Below are 23657 nucleotides of genomic sequence, written 5' to 3' on the forward strand. Positions count from 1 at the left end.
CATGTAATTAGAAAGTAGCAGCACATTTGCAATTTACAAACTAATTCTGCACTAGTAAGTATATACTAATTTATAGCATTTACAACTAGAAGCAAGTAAGCCAATAAATACTAAAATAGTTTTAGATGTAATTTTCAGCACTCTTGATTCAGTCTTGAACCACTTCCAAGTTTACTGCAGTCTTGTCTTGTTTTATATATGGGCCCCGTAATAAATGGGTTGATATTCATGATGTACGTACTTTATGTGGAGAAACAATAAAACATACTGCTGACCAACTGTGAGGTCCTCTCTTTAATAAACAACGTACATATAAACTGTAATGATTCAAACTTTTATTCACAGTTGTTCAATAACTTTAAGTGTTGCCAGTAAAGTTTAGTTTCGTCAGCGCTGTAAATTCTGGTCCTAAGGCTGCCCTTATGGCGAGAAGGTTACACGAGACGACGTAAAATACAGGCGGATTGTAGTTCAATATTGGGTAAATCCGCGCACTGCCGTTTATTGGTAAGTTTTACTGCCTTGAATCCATCATGTTGGTAAAGGGTTGAGGGTCTGAGCTTGGCGGGATTTGCCAGCTGACCTTTGCTTATGACTTGGGTAGGAAATGAATGAGATCAGACTGGGAATTGGATGTACTGACAAAGGGACATGGTTTGCAATCTGCCCGGGAGGAGCCTGCATTTTTCAGGGCCAGGAATCAATGCTGCTTTTATCGGATGCGGACCGAAGTAAAGGTCCTGATTTACCTTCAGTGCCACGAGTCAAATTTGTTGTGCTTATTTCCCAATGTTCCGAATCATTTCGGATATATATTTTTACTGCAGTTTGTTGCCCTCATAGACTTACAATATACATGTACTATTTTATTTATTTATTATTATTATTAGGATTTACAAATTCTCATCAGTAGGGTGCAAAATATGGTGTGTTTTTTTTTAACGTCCAATTTTTTAAACAAAGGTGATGTTACCTAATTGGCACAACCATTTATATACAATACATGTACATTACTACACGATGCAGAATATTGTTTTGACAGGCACACGGCCATGGAGTTCTCTTCAAACATTGTACATACTATTTTAGATAAAATAGTCTCCATTTTGTATGAATTCTGTAGTGTGGGCCCCGCACCAGCTTGAACAGGATACCTTTCACTGCACCCTCCCTTACAAGTGTTTGTTGAACAAACATGTGGAGACAAGGCAAATACAGGGCCTGACAAAACACTGGCCACTTCACTTCCAATGGATCAACACAACCTCCTGTTACACATGTACTTACACTAACATATGTATTACATATTCATTGAATTGAATGGAGTGAACTGGAATGGAATAATATAATATATAAGGAACTACAGCAATGAAAATATTACTTTATGTACCTCTTAGACTATAGAATATACATGCAAAGAAAGTCAGAAAGAGAATGTAACATGTGAAAAACGTGGAAGGGATTTTTAGTCATGGTAACACCGGTACATAAATTTGTACATGTATTTGAAAGACTATAGTAAAAAATACAAGTATACCTCATCTGTGCTGTCCAAAAGATAATAGAAAACAACAATTTTGTAGCTTGTACAGAGTTTATTTTGATATGGAAATTTTTGCACAAACTCCCTGGTATTGTCCAATGTTGCACCTGTAGTGTGTTTGTTAACAAACAAAGCACCATGGGGCCTATGTAATTATAAGCTATTGTCAGGATGGAGATCTAGTAATGTTTGTTTAGGGAGTGGCAGCTGTAGTAAAGAGATTTAAATGGAGAGTGTGTGTTTATAGTTAGCTAGATTACCTAGGTGATAGAGTAATTACTAACTGTGCACTGCAACACCTCGAAGATCGTTATCAAAGTTTGCATCCTGTTGGCAGATGGACTTTCATCTGTGCTTTCTTAATACCTAAGTAGTCATTATCCTTCAGTTTTTAGGGAATGAAAGACAAAACACACAATTTTGGTTCAATTTACTTATAAGCTCTATACATGGTGTGGCTAGAATGAAATGTTGACAAAGCTAATACCACTTTTGCATGGAGGAGTTACTAAATAGCATTGACATTTGGCTTTCTAGAATTACATGTAACTTTTTGCTCCCTTCCATTCAACGTTGCACCAAAACTGTATTGGTTATAGCACAAGTCAATATGGATATGGGTAACCTGTCAGATGTTTCCATTGCATAAGCTTGACAGACATGTATATTATGTGGACACCTTGCAACTTGTAGTATGAATGTTATAACACAAATATTGATCAGTAACAAGATGTGATGGTTTAATAAGTCATCTACAAACAGGGTAGACACATGTCTGTAGTACTTTTCTGTCTCATAATGGATTGTATTGAATTTCTTTATGAACCATTTTCCTTCATTGTGTCTGTAACAAAATCTTCAATACACATCTTTTAGAATTGACCCTGGGGTCAATGTGAGATCAAATATTGCAAAGTCAGCAAATTATTCACCTCTGCAACAGTAATGTACAAGGGAGATGTTATTGTGATGAATGAACAACTAAAGGTCAAAGAAAACTAGTTATATAATATATGACAGAATTATTAATGATCAAAAAACTTTTCTCATCTCCAGACCAAGAAGGAGACGGTTTATCTGGAAGTGAAGTGGTTTTACAGAACATCGGAGGTTCCTGACTCAGTTTACCATCTTCTGGTGCAGGACAGGAACTCAGAGAACAGTGAGTATCAAGCTTACATCTACAAAATCTGTCTAGATCCCATCTAAATTCTAATTCATGTTTGTATACCTCTTTAATCTGTGTCAAGTTTAAGTCAGAATCTATTACCACCTAACACCATATGTCAGCATTGCTGTGAAGCACTCTTTCTATTTCATGGGTATGTGTGTATGATTTATACTAAAAACAGAATTGACATTTTCTGTTGCTTGTGAATGTGGAAAAAATTAGTTAAAATTTCATACACAGCTGATAACTAGTGACCGTTCAGAATACTGCACAGTTTCTGCTAATTTCCTCTCACCTCTACCAGGTTCAGGTCAAGATTCTGTGATCAAGGAGTCCCTCATGAAGTCCAGGGAACTCTTCATCTCTGATGCCACAGACAGCTATCCTGTTTCTGCTCTGAGGTAAGTACTAACTAGAGTGTAACATTACTTCATGACAAAGTTCATGTTTTATTCTTCTGTAACACCAACATGTCTTCATGTTTTATTCTCAAACTAAACCATCAAAATTGCTGCAAGGAAATCAGATATGTTCAAGTTGACATGGCATCCTGACATGCCATGAAATTAATACCACAGGGCTTAGCATATCAAAACATAATGCAAGAGATTGTTTTTATAAGAATCATAAGTCAAGTCAGGTTTCTTCTTTCCGGTTAAAAAAGTATGTCTCATGAAAAGTGGAACATTTATGTACTTATTACAGTGTTATATTACATCGTTATTGTTGTACTAGGGTAGGACGTAATAAAATCCGTATGTCTGTATTTTCCAGGGGAAGGTGCTGTGTGCATCACTATCCTGACATTGTTGCTGCTAAAGCCTTTGATCCGAACCCCAACACCTTTTTCTACATCCTGGGGTACAACCCGGAAACTAGGAGGTTAAACGGCACACAAGGGGAGATTCGAGTCGGCCCCAGTCACCAGGTACAGAACAAAGTCCTATCAATCCCATTGATAGCTGGTTTTGTAGCCGAGGTTTATTTGGAGATCCATATACACCGCACTATCTTCTGTTGCTTTTTATGGTCTGCAAATTCTTTAAAGGAATGGAATAAAGTGATAATGCAGGCATAGATACGACCACGCAAATGAAATTGCTTTTTTTAAGAGCTTTTCTTTTCTGGCAACCCCTAAGATAAAACTGACAAAGGACAAAAACAAGCCACTAAACTTTGGTATTGCAGTACATTTGTGTATATCTTTTAGCTATTGTATATATTTGTGTAGAATTTCATAGAGAACAAAATTATTTTTAAACATTTTCTTTAAGTCTCAGCAGCAAATGTCACCTGCAAGCATCTTTGTACAAATTTAAGTTAACCAGTTCAAGCATCTAACAGAAATATATTTAAAAGAAATGAACCCCTCGGAAGCCAGTTGGCAAAGGTACAAAGTGCTTTACTGGATTAGTGAATGGGGAAATGCATTATGACATTAATGGTTCTGCAGTTGCTAAAAGTGGCACAACAAATATTTCATAGGAGTACATCATCACTAGCTGCTGGAAGTAGAAATGTTTTGCCATCCCTATACCAGTCTTTACATTCTGTCTACATGTGTAGCACAGATGGTGTATTCCCAGATGTGTCAGTCTATATTTCTGGGGACTTCTTCTCCCTCCACCTCCTTGAACCCTACCTTGAACCCCAGACAGCTGTCTGCATCTCTCTCCCTTTCGGCACAAAAATGCTCCTGCCCCTCTGCCAGCATCCAGCCCACCCCTCCTGCAAAGTGCACTGACCCAGAAAAACCAATGACCCTGTAGTGGATCTGTCAATCAGCGCCAGTGATGGGCTTCATGCCAACAACTGCCACCCTCCCTTTCAACTACCCTCCCATATCCAGCTATATCCTCTCTGCATGCACAAGTTGCTTTAATAAATGTCTTTCACAAATACACCCCAATATGTATGTGGTACTACGGGAGATGAAAGAGTTTAAAGGGAAGGTACGGGTGTGAAAATGTGCAATTTTCTCCTTCTGGACCTGGGGCATGACCCAATTAAAGGGCTCTCTGGCAGGCTGATCAGTGTAATTTGTGTGCTGAAGGGTCACTTGTGACCACAAAAGGGCAGCGGGCTGCTGATAGGCAAATTAGTCATGAACACACACCATAGGTCAAAGGTTGGCAGTCCGCTTTCAAGATGGCCGCCATTTGAGCATACCACCTTTTGTTGGGGAAGCCGGTAGGACAACAGAGGAACACTTCCTTCTTGCACTGTCGCAGGAGTGCTCAGAATGGTACGCAACTTTCTTCATAACCTCCCTGGGTGATGAATACGTTGTAATGGGATCGTTTTAGGAGGGTGTGGAATCGAATCATGCAGGCTAACGCAGCTGAGCAGCTGGCTGGCTGGTATGTCAGTCATGGTTGCTAGTTCTTTGTCATTGGTTAATGGTTTCACAGCTGCAGACGGTTTGTCGTTTGTGACCTGGTCACGGGGCAGCAAACCTGAAACTCTAGTCGCACAATGTGGTCCCAGGTCATCCTAATAGTTGTTCTGTAAGAAATGCCATGCCTTTGCTTCTGTCTGGGTCAAGATTTATGAGGGAAACATGTGTACCTATGAATATTAAGGGCGGCTAGTTGGCAAAGTTGTACAAACTATACTATTCTGGTTTTGCCGTGATTTAAAACATTACGACGTGCTGCACTTTTTCAATCAGTAGGCAAAGCAAAGAAACAGTTTAAACTAATGTACTCTGAAGTATTCTGGTGTGGATGTTTAATTAGACTGTTCGTTTTGTTATGAGGAGCTCTTAGAGGCACACAGTTAAATTGATTGCACGTTATCGTCATGTTGTTCACATCGCATGCTGTAAATGCACCAAGGACCACTAAGCCGACAGCATATTTGCCATCCCAGGGTTAGCTATTTCCAGGCAGCGTTTGGCAAATTGCCCTGGATCCACTTTATACCCCTCGGAATGGAACTTGCCAATGTCCTCCCTCCAACAATGAAATGAATTTGACCTGTCTAACTGTTTGAGTGCTGTGTCTACAATCCAATAGGGCCGAGGGCTGGCAGCTGATGGGTGTGGGGCAGCTAGAGACAAATAGCTCCAGATTGGCAGTGCTGATTCAGATGTATTTGATGAAATGGCTATGTTTATTTGATGATGACATGTTGAGGGATTCTGTCAGCAAGAGGCCATGTGTAGGGTTGTGTTTTGGATGGCTCATTGGCTAGAGGGATGCTGTTCCTCCCAGGAAGAATGTTAATCTGCTTGTTGTATTTGTACCATTGTCACGATTGTGTGCATCAAAAAATGTCCCCATCCATCGGTCTTGTTTTGTGCTTTGCCTTAGCAAGTCAAGTCAGTGTAATTTTTGTAAAGGATGTATTAATCTAAATATTATGAAAATGTTCCTTTCACACACTTATCAGTCTGATTGGGATTTAGTGAAGACCTGCATTTATACACACCCCTCTCTCTCTCTGCATATCTGATATGTAATACAATCTTATGTATATATATTGTGTCATGCTGACAGATTAATGGATTGAAGCTGTATAACTAATTACAGTACGCACACAAATTAAGAGGTGCTTTTGACAAACATGTTCAATTATAAAAATGTATCATTGTATCATACACTTACATGTACAATGCATGTAGATATGAAAATGGTTGCCGTTTCCAGATAATAGGTATTGGAAAGCATTTACATTTTAATTACAGATGGCAGTTACTGATGAAAATCTCAGCATGACTGTGGCATTGTTTTTTAATTGGATAATGAAATACAACTGTGCTTGCCTGAGACATGTAGATATAGGTTGTTGGTTTGGCTGGCTGCCACATCATGAGTTCTACCCATTTCCTATTCATCCCTTCTGCTAAGAGGAAAAGGGTTTGATGTTAATCCCACCCGGTCATACAATCCCAACTCAGATCTTCCAAATGTTTAGGTGATTGTCAAGCGTGAAGTGATGAAGTTAACTCTGGGCTCAACATCTTTCCGAAGGATTCCGTTGTTAAAACAGAAGCATTTGTGCAGATATGTGGAGTGACACTTGGCAGATGACCAAGTTGTGTGACATGCTTAGAGTCCTGTGCAGTGGCACTCAGGAAAGCTGTTAGCATCAATGGCCAACAGGGCAGATGTCAAAGCTTTAATTTGCTGCGATGGTTGTCGGCCTGTTTCCTTCCTGTAGGTCTCAAATACACTTAAAAGTACAAGCTGTCTGCTGAAAGTGGCTTGACAATTCGCCTCTGCAGAAGAACATGTACATTTACAACGTTAGCCTTTCAAATTTTGTTGTGACATAATTCCTAATTCCCATTTCGTAAACCTGGCATACTGCAGTCATAAGCCTGCCTAACATTGTGTAAATTGTATAGTTGTTTTGACTGCTTTTTGTCCTGTAAAAATACTAAAATAATTATGTATTACTTATTCCACAAGTTTTAAACGTTCTGCACCTGAAACTTTATGCCATAAAATCAATATCAAAGCAATGTCTCTGAAATGGGCAATATTGTAATACATATAGTTGTACAATCCCTTGATACTTACCATATCATACCAAACTGTATCTGTTTTCAGTACAAGCAAATCAATGTATGGTTCCATACTCTCTGTAGCTGTATCTCTTATAATGTATCTGTCTGTTGTATTTGCACATGATACCACATCATACCAAAAATGGTACACAAAGAGTGTTTGACAGTAAAACTTACCACATCATACAAAACTGTACCTCTTTTAAGTTATTGTACAAACAAATCAATGTACAATGTAATTGTTCCATGCTCGCTGTATTTCGTATCATTTGTCTGTCATGTATTTGCAGGCCAAGCTGCCAGAGTACAACCCTAACAGGCAGGATGACCGAGAACTTCAGGAGGAGCTGGTCTGGACCCCCAAGGTCAACGACTGTGACCTCCTTATGTACCTCAGGGCTGCAAGGTCAGGACCTGCAACTTGATTTCAGAATGTTTTTACCAAGTTGTAAGCCTGCTTCAGGCTGTATTTTTTTGCCAGTTTCTTGCTTGACTACTTTGCTGATATGATGAAGAAGGTGTCGAGCTTGCAAGTATACAAGGTAGTTAAGAGTATTTCTGATATGATGTCCTATATTTACATGAAATTGTGACCAAACAAACTTCCCTGGCAAATTATTCTTTCTAGTTGGCTACGTTTTATTATTTCAGACAAAGTTTTTTAGTATGGTGGAGACTACACAATTGTACAAATGTTTGTAAATACAGGTGAATATGCACTTGGTAGCAAATACAACTGTTTCTAAATGTTTGTATATCATACATATTGGATGTTTAAATTTCCAATTGTATTGAAAGACCACTTTGAAGCCAGCCCTGAGTGTTTTACTGTATCCTCTGTCTAAAGCTAGCAAAATTTTACAAGCATAGGAAATCAATATGCCAGCTCTTTGTGTAGGCTGCAGGGCTGTTTTGTCAGGAAGAGTGTTTAAGAAATTATCCATACAAGTAAGGTTCTAATGGATTTGGACAGTGGCCAATGCAGTAGCAACAGTCATCAATTCAGAGTACTTCTTTAGTTAGGCCTCACACGTTGTTGGATTACAAAAAGTGTTAAAAGGTCAAGATTTTAATGGAACTCTTGTACTGTATGTGGTAATATAGTTAGAAGGGATTGTTATTATGTGGTATATGATGGAAGTTAAAAGAGATGTTAAACTGAACAGTCATTGCTAAGTCCCAGGCCTGCGTAGTGTATTAATAACATGGCTACAGGACGCTGTATTGAATATGAATGTTTAATGAAGCAGAAAAGCTGGCACATTTAACTCGGGCATGTTTGTTTCATCATGGGGCCTAGCCAATTGGGACAGGTCAATGCAGAGGGAGACCTCTGGTTCAGCCTTTTATCTTCTGTCAGGTCCAGTTAGGCTGACAAGCACGTTACTGACAGTTATAGCAGCACTAGAATATGGGAACGGAAATTTGTGAAAATGATGTCAATATCACTTACTGATGAAGGTAAAGAGCTTCGGGAAAGATTACGAGAATCAGAAACATAATTGACATGTACTGTGGTATTGATAATGATAGCCCTCTCGACATTATTGCTTTTTATGTAGAACATTGTTGATATATTAGAGTAGCCACCTTGCTTGGGTCAAAAGAACTGCAGTGCCTATATTTAAGTAAAGAAGACAAACTCACTGTACAGTGTAAAACAGCTCACATCACTTTGTAAATTAGTTTCTTTGGAATCCTTCAGGATAAAAAAAAAGTTTCATATTTGTGCATCAGTTTGAGTTTTGTATTTTCTTTGTTTTTGTTTGTCCAAATGTTTTGATAAGTATAGACTAAAGAAAATTGTTGTGCACAGCAGAAAAAATGAAATCTAATTTTCCTGCTTTATCACAGGAGTATGGCAGCATTTGCGGGGATGTGCGATGGCGGTTCCCCTGACGACGGTTGCCTAGCAGCGTCCAGGGACGAGACAACCATCAACGCTCTTGATACAGTAAGTGCTTTTTCTCATATCATGTTCATACCTGCCTTCAGTCCAACAACAGCCTGTTGAATTCAAGTTATTAATCTTGATTCAACACTCCAATGACTTGACACCTCTTCTTTTGAGTTTGTGGTGGTTCGTAGCCCACTTCTGTCCAAGGTGAGTACCAATGTGCCGCATCCTCTCCTATCTACACTTTCTCTTACTGACCCACTTAATCAATTATTCAAAGACTGTGTGCACATAGCTTAGATTCAATTGTACCAGGGACTTAACCCAAAAGAGCTATAACCTGAACTGTTGCAATAATTCATGTCCCTCATCAATTATGGACCAGTTGGAACAATGATGTTATCATACCTAGCATTGTGAATCCACGCAGAAATTGAATAGCCGAGATTGTGTATAAATTATTGAGATGTTGGAGTCGTGTTATGGCATGTTAGGCTCTTCCCTTCATTGTTCACAAGGCTGTCAGAGAGATTGAATTACCCTTAACATGGTGGTCTAGTGGGCTTTTATCGAGGTTGGGATCCAGAATTGAAATTGTGCTCGAGTCCAAATCTAAATGCACATGGCTGATTCTATCCCACAGCCATACTAATAGGTCATCCTTTGGAGGGCAAAATTAATGCCTGAATTTTGGAGAAAACTTTTAACTTTCATCCTTGTCTGCTGGTATCTTTTGGTTTGTCTTTCAGTGTAATAAAGACATATTGATTACATTCATTTGGGTCAAGGATAATTTCCATAATGAATGATGTGAAGGAATTAAAATGACAGGTTGTTTTTTTGAAAGGAGAAAGGAAACAATATACTTTTTTAAAAGCACATGTTTATGGACAGTTTGGCATACTCATAAATGCCACTCAACATCAGTATGCAATAAGAAATTCATGACGGAATGCAGTCTTTTGTAGGAAACCAATTTATTGGGTACTGGTAGCAAACCAGAGAATTGTCTGCAAAGTCATGGAGCACTTATGCTTTGTAAATCAAATGTTATGTATCCAACAACTCCCTATAAAGTTTGTTAGAGTCCTGTCATACTGCTGACCTTGCTTCTTGTTGCAATTTTTTGTTACTAGTAGTTTGAATCTCACTGTAATGTCTCAATTCTCAAACTTTTTACATACTACATTTTGCCATTTTTTTCACACCAATAACTCTCCACTCAAAATAAAGCCCAGATACATTTCCGTTCTACATACAACTAGGATGTTGTGACTTAAAAGTCGACTTAAAAGTCACAAAGATAACTGGTGCTAACAAAGGAAAACTGAGAAAAGGTTTTAAAATGCCATTTCGGAAAGAGCCTGGTGAGTAGTGGATGCTTCTCATGAAGGTGGCAGATATTACCCAGATGCTTTCTAATGGAGACTAGATGTATGGCAGGTATGGTTAGCACTAATAGTCTTTCATGGTTGACAGTTATTCCGCTGTCTCATAACATCCCTTTCATTCCATAGAAGGCAGCTTACTGCCACGACAGATTTTACATGTCCCCCTTGTGCACTTGGCGCCATCAGCCTTCCCCATTATGGCAAGTTTTATGGCTCATAACTCCTCTGATGTCCTTCTTCATCAAGTACACGGTGGCTCGAGGTGAATACCAAGCAGTACGTTTGGTCTTCCTATCTCAAGGTAGAGGTCGCGGATTCTGGAAACACGCCGATCGAAGAACGCGGGATAAGATTGTCATCTTCCACACTTAATTAAAAAGTTGAAAGAAGGAGATCAATAGAGATGCAGCATTGTATGATTAATGTAGACACCAGGGGTAATAAAAGATAGTGCACTTGAAATGCCTCAAGAACTTTGGGGCCCCGTGTTGGGATTCTGTAATATCTTCAGTTTATGATACAAAGTTAGAGATAAGTTAAAATTGGATTTAATATTTTATGCGAACACACTTGCACAAAGATACATAAGTGCAGTATCCTTGATAGGCATCCTAATGTATTCTGAAAATGCCATCAGAATCTGTTATGTATGGCTGATTTAATTTGCAGCATTCCTTATCTACAGTTTGTTTTATTAAACACTAAAACATGGTAATAAAACCTTCAGGAGGCATTGAAAATCGTCCCAGAGCCACCGTCATGACGTATTTTAAAACTTTGCTTTAGCGTGAAAGTTGTCAAAGTTCCAGAGAAGATTTCCCAGAGGCGAGTTTCCAAACGGGGTTTATTTTATGTAGACTGACATGATCAAATTTTTCAAAGCCAAGAATGTTCCCAAAGCCTTCACAACATCCTCTTTTTATTACTTGTAGTTGTGTGTAATACTTTATGGGTTATAATGTTTGTGCCAGGGGAGACGGGTGGGATGGATCGAGATGAAGGAAGATATAAATTGAAGGAGTTTCTGTAGAAGCTTGAGAAAGTTTAATCTGTCTTGGGAGAGAAGGTAGAAAGCAATATGCATGTGAAGTGGCAAGTGAGACGTTGGGGTTGTGATATGATATGTGGCTAATGGAAGGCAAAATCACTTAAGTCTATACAGATTTCTCTGCAGGGTCCCTTTGCAAGCATACCACCTAAGGACTGTATGAAAAACACCATACTACTAAGTACAAAATATGTTAGGAACTTAAGTTGTGTTTACCTGTCTGGGTGGTGAAAGAAGCCATCTATCATGTAATCTTTTTGTAAAGCCATGCTCATCTGTGGCGTAATGTACTTCCTTTTTGCTAAAGGTGAATAAAACACTATCACGAAGAGTGGAAGTAAACACACTAGTGACTGTTTTTAAGGTACTAAACAAGAAAATGCCGCCTTACTTGTCTGAAATGTGTAAGTGGATGCCACCCCCAATGTTGAACAGACGGACGAGGTTAGCTGTAAACCAGTTAGCAAATTGGGACCCTCACATGCTGGTTGTTCCACCGGCAAACATTAACACATACAAAGGGAGCCTGCAGTACCAGGGTCCAGTGCTGTGGAACCAGCTCTCAATAGAACAGAGAAAGCTCCGAACTGTAACGGCCTTCAAAAACTCATTGTAATTATATTGTATTTGTGCTGCTGTATGGCTATTATGTGCTATGTTATGTGCTATGTACTGTGTTGTTATCATTGTATTGTTTCTGCATTTTTATTGTACCCAGATCTACCTGAAAAACAGGTCAAATGACCTGAGTGTATCTTCTGGTTAAATAAATAAACTGAAACTGAAACTGAAAAATACATTTATATTATGCAGTATACGATACAGTAAGGTATAGTACTGTACTTTGCTCCAATAACAGCATATATAAGTAATATCTGCACCCTAATGCTAAAATACTAAAGTTTGAAGTAAGGTATACTGTGAGACAAGCATTGGACTTTCATAAATCTTTTGTCAAAAAGGTGAAAAAGACTGTAATAGTGTTGAGCTCACTGAGATTGTAATGAATGGAATACAGTACATTTCAAGAGTCCAATATCAATCAACCAATCCCCATCTAAATCCATGTATTTTATCAGTTGAAACAACCATACTTCTGAATTAGTTCTAAGACTATGTTAACTAGGAAACAGTATACTACAAAGAGTGTTTGACAGTAAAAGTTGGAGGCTCGTAAGTAATATCTATTCAAGTGTGTTTTCTGTTAAACATTTAGTGACTATAAATGGTTTTCTGTATAATGTAGGTTATTAGCTCATTGAAGAAGTCAACAAAAAGAAGTTGTAATCTATAAATGCCACAGGGATCTACATGTACTTAACAAGATTTATCACGAGCTTGTCCTCCTAGAACCTCAAGGGTATATAGCAATTAAAACATGGAACTAGACAAGTTGCAATTTGCATTTTTCTAATTTTCCCTAAAGCAACATCAATTTGATGAAAAGATCATTAGGCTTAATTTACAGAGCTGTTTTCTCAAGTGACTTGATTATGGCTGATTGGGAAGTAATTCAGCAGCTACATGTTCAAGTTTCTGTCAGCTCTGATTAGAATTCTATTCAAACAGGCACACTAATATGTTTTGTCAGTGTCTAGATGTTAATCATTGAAAGTAAATCATTCTTGCAATAAGAAATATAACAGTCACAGTCATAAATTGTGGCATGTATGATGTTATAAAAGATACATATCAGTAGCTGTTACTACCTAAACCTATGCCAATTAAAAGTTACAAGAATAAAACACAGTGCCTTAAAATATTTATGCCCGTGCTGTGTTGAATTATCCTGCAACATCGTTCGGAGGCAGTGGAATGATGTTGGTTGATTGACGGCCCCGGAGGCCAGTCAACAACTGTGGAAAAGATCCCCGGGTCAGTGTCATCAGGGCGGATGTTACGGCAGGCCATAATGCGTCCAGCCAATCCAACAAGATGGGAAATGACTTGTGCTATTAGGTCCCCGGGATTGTTTGCATTCTTCGTGCAGATCCCTTCATGGGTAGAAATGCAGGGAGCATGCCGGCAGGCGTCATAAACTCTGTCATAAAACCTATCCTTTTGGAGGCTTTGAATAAGCTCTCCGCCAACTATTTTGACAAGATTGTTGGACGAAAATCCATAAAGGCGATGGGATATTTGCAAGATAGCAGCAGATGTGGGGTTATTCCTGATGGCAGGTGCTGTGGGGTCAAGGGCCAAAGGTCGGGACATGACACTGTGAGAAATGGAGGTCGGGAGCGGGGGCAAGGCCTGTCAGTAAATTGGGGAGTTTGCAGGGATGGCTGCAATTTCTGGACAGATAGGATGATTTTTCACCAGTTTTATGGTGTGCAGATTGCTCTGGCTGACTGTGTGTTCACAACACTAAGATGGGTAGATTTGGGGAATGGACAAGGAGTTCTAGTCTCAAAATAGATGTACATGTAGGTAGAGAATTTCCCAGTGCAGTAGGCTGAAGTACAAATTTAAAGTGATGTATTATTTGGAAACACAAGTCAAAGCAAGATACATGACTTGAGGGGGGGCAAACACGTTCACACATACATTGTACATGCCTTTTAGTATGTACATCGCTGTCATTATTGATTGTAATGAAGAGTAAAAAAAAAAGGTTTAATAACCATGTCTGAGATACTTTTCACTGTAAAACTAATGTTGTAATATTTATAAGACTAATGTTATAATATTTACCAAATAAATGCCAGAAGCTGATTTTGAAACTGTACCACTAAGTAATCGAATTACATGTAAATTGGCGAGACTAGTGGCGAATAACATTAGTCAACAAGGAGATGGTTTGGAATAGGCCTAATTTTCTTCTGTACACATGTATTCAATATCAGTTGCAAAAGTTACAACCTGTGCATTGTAAATTGTGCCTATTTCCAGTTGTTGCCCAATCCCACATCTTTTCCTATTCCTAAACAGTAACAGTAACTGTTGTTCTCCTTCTTGCTCCAGCTGCATCAGTTTGACTACAACACAGGAAAGGCTCTCCAGGCGCTGGTCAAACGTCCAGTCCCCGTCTCAGCGGACAGGAAGTGGACAGACGATGAAACGGTAAGACGAAGACATTATTCAGTTTTGCTCACTTTTGTGCCCGTGTTGAAAATATTACAATATAATTGTATTTAGACAGAACTTATAATAATTCATGCAGTTTATATGGGAAAATATTTTTTACTTATTTGCATGATTCCAATACTAGTATTAATTGATGACTTCTCTTGGTTTGAAGTTTGCAGCTGTAGAAAATATCAATAGAATTACCATATCATCATGTTCAAAAAAACCCCAACAACTCCTTACAGAAGTGTCATACTAGATAACCATCAGAAAGTTTGCAGGCTCCTGCATGATCTATATCAGTCCCAGTTGCAATCTACTGCAGTTCAAATTCTGTGGAGAAGTTCTACTGAAAGGGAGCCATCAGGGTGCAGGGGTGTGGACATTCATCAGTCTGCATATACCTATCAGTATTCACCAGTGATAGAGACCTCATCTTACCTTATGTATGTTCTAATGGCTACGGCCTGCTCTTCCCAAATGGGAACTGACTCACTGTCCAAATCCACAGCTTTTAGCATGATCCTTGTTCATCATGATTTCTGACAGCTTAAGATGTTATGATGGAACATGGATTGTGGTGCTTAAGCCTGTCAGGAGCGGTCTGTTGATCTCGCACCACACAAGGATGTACAATGTATATGGCTATTGCATGGTGATCAGCACACTTGATATGATGTAGCACGATAGCATTATCGATTGCCTGGAACTTTATTCCATGTGTAGCACTCCCTGCTTAGTTTTTTCCCCTTAACATTGGTAACACTTAAAATTGGTTTATTTGGTTCCGTGCATTGAAACAAACATCCAGAAATATATACTCTCCAGTCCTGACTGTGAACCATTGATTAGTAATAGCAAAAGTTAGCAGAAGAAGAGCCAGAGTATGAAAATGAAAAGAGATTGAAAATGTAACTTCCAAGACATTGCAATTTTGGAACATTACTGTCATGCATAAAAAGTTTTAAACATAATCAAAGTTTGTGCCATTACATGTTGCCCGGAGCTGTACAATATTACTGCTATTTGTGCTCTCCAAATTGGTGCCCGAGTACAGCAAATGAAAACATATTGTAGCCAATTTCCAGACCTGGTTACAGGGAAGCATATCAAAGTTGGGGAGACAGTTGGTGAGATCTGGTGTAATCGCTGGGTGCAGGTGCCCCCTCCCTGCTCCATGGACACTCGGTGAATCCTGCTTACCAGGATGATGAACACAGGTGTCGGGAGAGGTCGAGGGAGAGGGCAGGGGTGGTGTATGAAAGATGCATCCAGCTTGTGTCTCCTCCTCCGTCTTCCCCGCTACATCCATCACACCGCCCCACTGTCCAGCCAGGACTGTATATTGTCTGTCCTGGGTCTCACAACTGGATACGCCTGTGTAACTTTTGTGGCCTAAGCATTGATCAGACTTCATTTCCGTGATAGTTGACCTTAAAGTTGCCTGTGGAACAGACGTTAATTGATGTTACACACCAGCCTGGGCACCGCCCTCTTAGTTTGCGCTCGCTCCCATTGGCTGTGTGGTGTAAGCGAGTTGGAATGAGCATTGACTACCAGGATGGTACCCTAGCCAGTTGTGTCGACCACTGCAGGATTAAATTTAGCTTGTAGCACTCACAGCTCTATATGTACATTTAATCTGTGCATGTATTTGTGTATACACGTACATTAATATTGATTATTATAGTATAATACATGAAGATCAAAGACCCACCCTGTATATTATGAGAACATTTTGAGAAACGATCAGATTTTGATGTGAAGGATTTTTAGGGATCAGATTATACATGTACTGTATGAGAATGTTTCAATATTGGTCTCAGAAACTAATCAATGGAAAATGTTTAAGGATCTTTGAGTTCTGAAACATTCAAAGATAACGATGTACTCATAAAACATTTATTTATGTTATTTATGTTTATCCCATCCTCTCCAAATGTTTGCCTGGTTGCCAATAAAATCAGTATATTGCAAACCACCAATCCCAAATGACATCCCACCACTTTCCAGACAACCCCCAGGTTGGAGTAGCTGATCTGTTGGTAGGAAGAACCAACTTCCCTAACTGTACAACTGCTGATATGGAGGGGTTGCCTACTTTGACATGGTGTACAACCTGGGAATCATATAATTGCGTCTTCCATAATCCACCCTGTCACAGAGTGTGCAACTATCTGATATCTTACTAGTATTACATACTAATTTTTTTCTACTTTCAATATTGCTCTTGAAGGTTTTGATTTGAGGTTACACTGTTAGTTCTTAGATTCCAGATAATTGTGCTGAAATACAGTACTGTACATGTACATGTAGAAGACCAAAATGAAAGTTTTGCCATTGTTCACATACTTTTAGGGGGTGAATACTCACATACTAAAATTTCTTTCCTGCCTACTGCCTTTTATCTTCTCTTCTTAGATTTTAATGTAATTGTAAAAATCCACAAGAATCTAGATAATGAATTGGAGTGGCCTAAGAAAGGAATTTGAATTACGCTGTTTCTAATATCAAGATTCCTTATTTTCTCATGATCCCTAATGCTATTTGTAACGCTCTGCGGATTGCATGAGTTGTTTTATGTGTCTGTATCACGTGGACCAGATGTTGAGTTTATTGGACGTTTACGACCTGCGGTGCGTTTCTGATTTACAATCCCATCCATTGCACAAACATGTTTGCGACTGACGTGGAAAAATCCTCACAAAATGTGTAATGGAAGATTAGAAATGGTGGAATCGAGGGATTCCTTCGATTTACCTGCTAATAGCAAGGCAAATCGGCCCCTGCAAGTTGCATTAGGAGAGATTTGGTCGCACTAAGCCAGGAGATTAAGGGATAAGGGAACGGGAGGCATATGCAAAGTACTTATGGAGCGGGAGAACAAGACTGGGTGATTTGAAGGGGAAAATGTGCCGTGATTACAGTTAATGTAAGCACAGAAAAGTGTTCCTTCCTCTGTTGGTCATTAAAGTAAGTCGGGTTGAGAAAGGTTCAATTAACGAGACAATTATTGTAGTCATAACACTGGCATTGAATAAGAACTAGGGCACGCCTTAAATACAGGCATCATGGTATTGTTTACAAAACAGGACTTGAGGTTATCTGTTGTTATTTCAGTGTTATCCTAAAGATTATGTGGAACTGAGAATGGTATTGGAAGTGCCTAAGATAGATAAATCATAGGTTTAGGGCACATAATATGGAGAATAGCCACCCACAGCTGCAGGGAATGGATTCTTCCACTTCTCAAAGTCATGGGGGAGTCCGAGATCCCTCAGGATTCTCAAATGGATGCTGTACACAGAATATTTGTCAGTTATTTGAAAGTGGAGACGTACAAAGCAGTGTGAGGGTCTTAAACTGGTATTGATGTATGTTAGTAAATGTAGGGAGGGCTCCAGTGGAGGGGTAGGGATCTCCGTGATACCCCCGGTAGTCATGATCTCTTTGGTTGGTTCAACTGTAAATCCAGGCTGTGCAGATTGTACCTGCTTGGTCTGCAACGAGGTGATTTGAATTTCATGTGACGCGTGTTGATGTGCTGGGAGCAAAGGGCGCCCTGGTACAGTGCTCGTGTTGATTGTTGTGCGGGCAGGACTGAGTGGCGGGCGATCGAATCGAAATCAGTGCAAGGCATTGGCGAGTGGGGTTTGATGGAGCTAATAAGTCGTACGTTGTGGTGAGGTGTGTTGGCTAGATGATGGCAGACGGCTTGTCTTAAGGTAGAGCGCAGGTAATTTTTCAGAGACCATTTTTATAATGTTTCTCAAAAGAGTTAACATCAGGAATGTCACAAGTACAAATGTATTGAGAGGGAAATTGCTGAAGGTGATATTTTGAACAGAATATTTCTTGAAGAAAGCGAGAACCGTTAGACTTTCTTTGTGTAGTCAATTATTCACGGTGATGTTTGCAGTTTCCAAAACACCTGTCATGTCTGTTCCCAGATTTCAAAAGGGGCTCAGACTTTATTGTACTCAGAAAATCTTTCTGAACATGTAATTCTAGAATCAATACAGAAAGGTGGACCTGCATGAAGGCAGGAAAAGGTTGTATCCTAAGGCCGTGGCTCGTACAAAGAGACTCGGTCGTGCAACATAATGCAAAGCAGGTTGTACGATTTGTTGTGAGCCGGCGTGGAACAAAGGACACGCGAGCAAGCATTTCAGGCCCGCACGGCTCTGAATAGCAGGACTGTCACAATTAATTTTTGTTGACAGGCTGTGTATTTTGTATGCCCATCCATTGTGCTGGCCAGTGGTATTAATGTGCCGCCTCCCTTCTTTGTTCGCCACGTAGAAACGCTTCGTGAAGGGGCTGCGGCAGTTCGGCAAGAATTTCTTCCGTATACGAAAGGAGCTGCTGCCAGAAAAGGAAACGGTGAGTACATTTCTTTATCTACACCAGCGTTGTTTATAATATCTTTTTAATGGAGTTGTTGAACCTCATGTTGTTGATATCATTGTGTGCTTGGGGTCGTTGCCCCTCCCATGACCATGTTGTACATGATGGGAGGGACCATGTACAAATGTACACATTTACCTAGCGATATGCTCACAATGGGAGGCAAGTATGTGCCACATTTGGTGGAATATACTTGTATAACATACTGACATTGTGTAATGATTATCATGTTTACTATGAAGTTAAGAAGGAAGATGGTTGTCATGTGTGTAGGGTCAAGTATGTTGTGTTGTTCAAGTTGTTTGTTTTGGATTCACATCTTAAGGGGTGAGATAAGGGTCAATATAAACTACCTCCAGAATTGCAAGTGTTTGAAGTAGATAACACACATGTAATGTTACATGTATACTTTCACTGGGCAGTAAATGTTGGATGAAGGATAAGCACAATGTTCTCAACAATTGATACCTTTCCAAATTTTGGTTGGGGCTCAATGAGTACATGTATATACATTTTGTACATGTACTGAAGCTGTGTGTGAGAATTCAGAAGTTGGCAATATTTTAGAAGGAATATTTAACATTATAAGAAATATTCTGTATCTGTATATCAGTTTTTTAAGATACAATTCTTGCTTTGCGTTGTGCCCCTCCCTTAAAATTTTGGAATTGCCCCAAGGAAAATTCAAATGTACATGTAGTTTTCAGCTTCTGTTTCAACCAAGCAGGTGATTATGTCGCGATTATGTTGCTTTAAATAGCCCAGGTACTTCTCAGTAATTGGTCTACTTACATCAATTACCTTACAGCTACTTGCAAACAGGTTGCACAGATGGTAGAAACAGCCACGATTTCTGTCAAGGAGGTTATTACAGAAAGGAAAGGCTTAAAGTTATAAACACTCCAATTTCAAAACTGTGATGTGAGACTCTGAACCAGTTTGTTGATTCCCTGTGATTTTCTTATTGTGGTTTTCCAAAAGTTGTTACTACATTGATTGAAGAATTCTGCAAGTATACTGATACACCTGGTATGGACACTATATACTCGAAAGAAGGTAGGTGAAGGTAGAAGTACTTGAAGACCTGGGTGGAAATCATTGGAACTGCAAGGAGAAGGGATCCGGATGTATGAAAAGTTAGCACACGAGGTTCCCCATACGTCACAATGGTTTGCTCCCAAGTTTTGTAGTGTCCTTGAATATTTAATCAATTTGGACTTTCAATTGGCAATGAAAATAGCATAATGTCAAAATGCTATTAGGAATAGAAGAGGGTTGTTCCATGAGATTAAAAAAATTAGCATGGTGGTAGTCAAAGATCCGAAACAAGTACCCAATCACGTAGGAATCATTTACTCTGAATAATAAAAAATTAATGCTATTGTACAATTTCACATTTCACACACACATAAAGTATAACAGCTGGCAAATGAAAGATCAGATTGTGCCTTTGTAAAAGGAAGCTACAGAACAACTGGACAGCGTACCATGGCAAATTTGTGTGACTGACTAAAAGAGTACGAGTAGGATTGTTACTGTAACCATGACTTTGTAGTGAATGGACTTATTCTTGTACAAATGTATGTCTGTAAGGGGCCATTATTTTTTCCAAAATTTTGACATTTTTTAAGATGTCAAAGTTTAGACAAGACAAGTGTCGAGGCCACACCAATTAATTTGTTGGTTCTCGGATTCACCTCTTAATTTTTTTCTAATTTGAATTCTGAAAGATTCTGGTTCGGAATCAACTCAAAAATGCTCATATTTTATCCCCAACAGTTGAGGAAAGTCCTTTTCTTCCTAGCTGTTACAGTTTTTCCATCTATCGATGCATTGGTTTGATTAAAAGTTCAAAATTCATTGTTTAAATATTAACCCAGCTTTTTGTGTTGACTCCATGGCTCCTTTCGTAGCATTTGGGGCTATAATAGGATCCCTAGACCTGTTTTTATTTTAATTTTTTCCCCTGTTGCTTCATATTTCTTTTTAAAGAATCTGAGAACCAACAAATTGAATTGGTGTGGCCGGAGGTCAAAGTTTAAGATTCCAAATTTTAGACTACATTTTGTAGATTCCTGTCAGAACAAATATATTTATTGACAAAAACAGGCAACATACATGTAACAAACTTTAAATAGATTAGAACACAGAAGTGGTATGATACAACATGTTCTTAGGGCAGTTTTGGTATGATTGGAGCAGACATGTCACATGTACTGGTGGCAAATGTTTGCAAGTTTAATTGATTACAAATTAGCTACACTGCTTTCAGGTTGTTCCCCACCATTAGTCCATTGATTTTCCCTGAAGAGACGTACATGTAAGTGATTTGCTTGATAGAAGCTGTGGGACAAGAGGTGTTATTATCCTGTCTTTGATGTGAGGGCCCAGTCACATATGTTGTAGTTTCCAAACTGAAGGATTTCTTGGGATAGTTGTGCATGTGTCTTCCAAAATTCAGCTGTCCTTGGTGGTTGGTTCAGCCTGCTTCAAGAAGCGAAATATTAAAATCATAAGACATAAAATAAATATTACCATGCCATTAGGCCTTAGAATTTCTCTCCACCAAAAATGTAACACTAAAGTTCTGGGTCTGAATTTTTCTTATCTATCTGGACACCATAAGAGTGTCTACTGTATTTTTTTCCAAATTTCATCTGATGGTTTTGTTATACACAGGTTTAAGTTTTGCAGATAATGCAGGTAAACGTCAACTTGCATAATTATGCTAGATACCAAAAGATGGCTTCAAATAAACGTGTTATCAAAGCCTTCTCAAGAATGTCTTGAGGATATCTGAAGTGTGCATACAGTTTTGATTTCAGAAATTTCTTGACAGAATTCTCGACATCTAGTCCTTCCCAAACAGGGCCCCACCTGAGTTTGTTGTAGGCTGCCGTCATCACAGCTATTTCCACACCAAGTGTGTTATTGGGTAATTACAATAATGTACGGAAAGAACGAGTAAATCACCAGGCATTAGGCACGGCTGCATCACTGTCCCTGTTCAAATAAGTCTTGGAGATTGCCATTTGTATCTGTCATTGCGGATAACAACTTTTGGGACTGATTTCAAGAATGCCATTTATTTTGTCAGAATGGATGAGCGAATTGTGTGCTGTTCCTTGACAATTCCTACTAAAAGGTAGGCAGGACCCATACATAACTGTGGAATCATCACCGATCTCGTCGGGTTGGCCTTTTCAAAAGAGCAATTGGATTCTGGAGGGGGAGATGGGATTTTGTAGTTCCATTATGTTTTGTCAGCATAATTTACAGTGGGGGTGGATGGAAGTGTACCATGACACTAGAGGAGTCCCAGAGCCCCTGCACTGTGCCTTCTGCTAAGTTTTACAACTTGGTTCTTGTTACCAAGCATGAAGGAAGTGGTAGATCATCTCGCCTGCCTTTTGAATACTGGAAGGTGTGGAAAATCTCTGACAAATGGCCAGGAAGACTAAATAACACAAACTATTGGACATGCTTAATTCTTTGAAACATGGTCTGTGCTGACTTCTACCATAATATCGGGAAAAATCTGTCATTTATTTGAAAGTGGTAAGATGGAATCTTATGTGCTCTATTCCAAATTGAATGATTTTTTTCACACATTCTTGGGATCGTTAGGTTTAGAAAATTTGTAAGCCATATCACTGTCTAGAATTCGCTTTTTCTAGGCTTTTTTCCGGTAATAATAGACAAAAGTAAAAGTATAAAAATCACTGTCAGAGGACGCACAACATCAGTGCTAACATGGCAAAGTTGGAGAGGTGGAATAGATAATCTGATAGTGAATGATAGTGTGATCATGATGTATGAGAGGATTAGGTACATGTAGGTAGGTGTATGATCCTCACACCCACACTGTAGTCTACATGTACCTCCCACATGAACACCAGGACCTACAGGTCAGCAGTAGGCAGTAATAAGAGAGCCACACCTGCCCAGTCACACACCACGGCAGAATGGGACAACAACTGCTCCTACCTCCACCCAGGTGTGACACCTGTTTGTCCAACACACTTGGTGTTCACCCAGCCATCTCACAACAAGCTGAACTTGATATCCTAGTGCGTCTGAGGGAAGGGGAAGGATAGTACTATATGTATAATCCCACTAGCCCTTTCAGAATGAATTTGCCATTTGGTCACAGCAAGAGGGAGCAAGAACTTTTGAAAAGACCTACCGCACTCTGAATCCAAAGATTGGCAGTTGATATTGAAATACAAGAAGCTATTCTAAGTCTTCAAGGACTTGAAGATCTGACACATTGCCAAGGCTATGCTTCATAAACCACAACATACAAATGGGTGGAGTGTCCATGCTACATTCTATGGCAGGTGCTTTTTTTACAGCAACCTCTTCATTGGTTGAACCAAATGTCTGTCAAAAGTTAGCTCTGGTGCAGTTAGCTCTGGTGCAGTTTTCTCTACTTTAACATTGTCTCTGGACAAAGCCACATGTGGAGTATGAACTAGTGTTGCAGGGAAGACTGTTTTCACTGAAGCAACTCGGCTTCTCCTGTTTTGGTTGGCTTCTGTGCAAGGGTCAGGGACTTGCAGGAAGGCAAGAAGCTTGTTTGTTATGGTTGGCTGTATGTGGTGTGCACAAGGATGGG

General features: G+C 39.3%; 1 protein-coding gene across 1 annotated transcript in view; it reads left to right on the forward strand.

Annotated features, from left to right (window-relative positions):
* LOC109479649 (arginine-glutamic acid dipeptide repeats protein-like) overlaps nucleotides 1-23657 on the forward strand; it is a 90027-nt gene that overhangs the window by 45837 nt on the left and 20533 nt on the right. Inside the window, 7 exon segments of the mRNA XM_019781635.1 lie at nucleotides 2600-2705; nucleotides 3019-3115; nucleotides 3489-3642; nucleotides 7518-7633; nucleotides 9082-9181; nucleotides 14528-14626; nucleotides 18935-19015. Of these exon segments, the coding sequence (XP_019637194.1) occupies nucleotides 2600-2705; nucleotides 3019-3115; nucleotides 3489-3642; nucleotides 7518-7633; nucleotides 9082-9181; nucleotides 14528-14626; nucleotides 18935-19015 (753 nt within the window).

This window comes from Branchiostoma belcheri, unplaced genomic scaffold (genome assembly GCF_001625305.1).
Source record: "Branchiostoma belcheri isolate BF01 breed outbred unplaced genomic scaffold, Haploidv18h27 scaffold5, whole genome shotgun sequence".
NCBI classification, from domain to species: domain Eukaryota; kingdom Metazoa; phylum Chordata; class Leptocardii; order Amphioxiformes; family Branchiostomatidae; genus Branchiostoma; species Branchiostoma belcheri.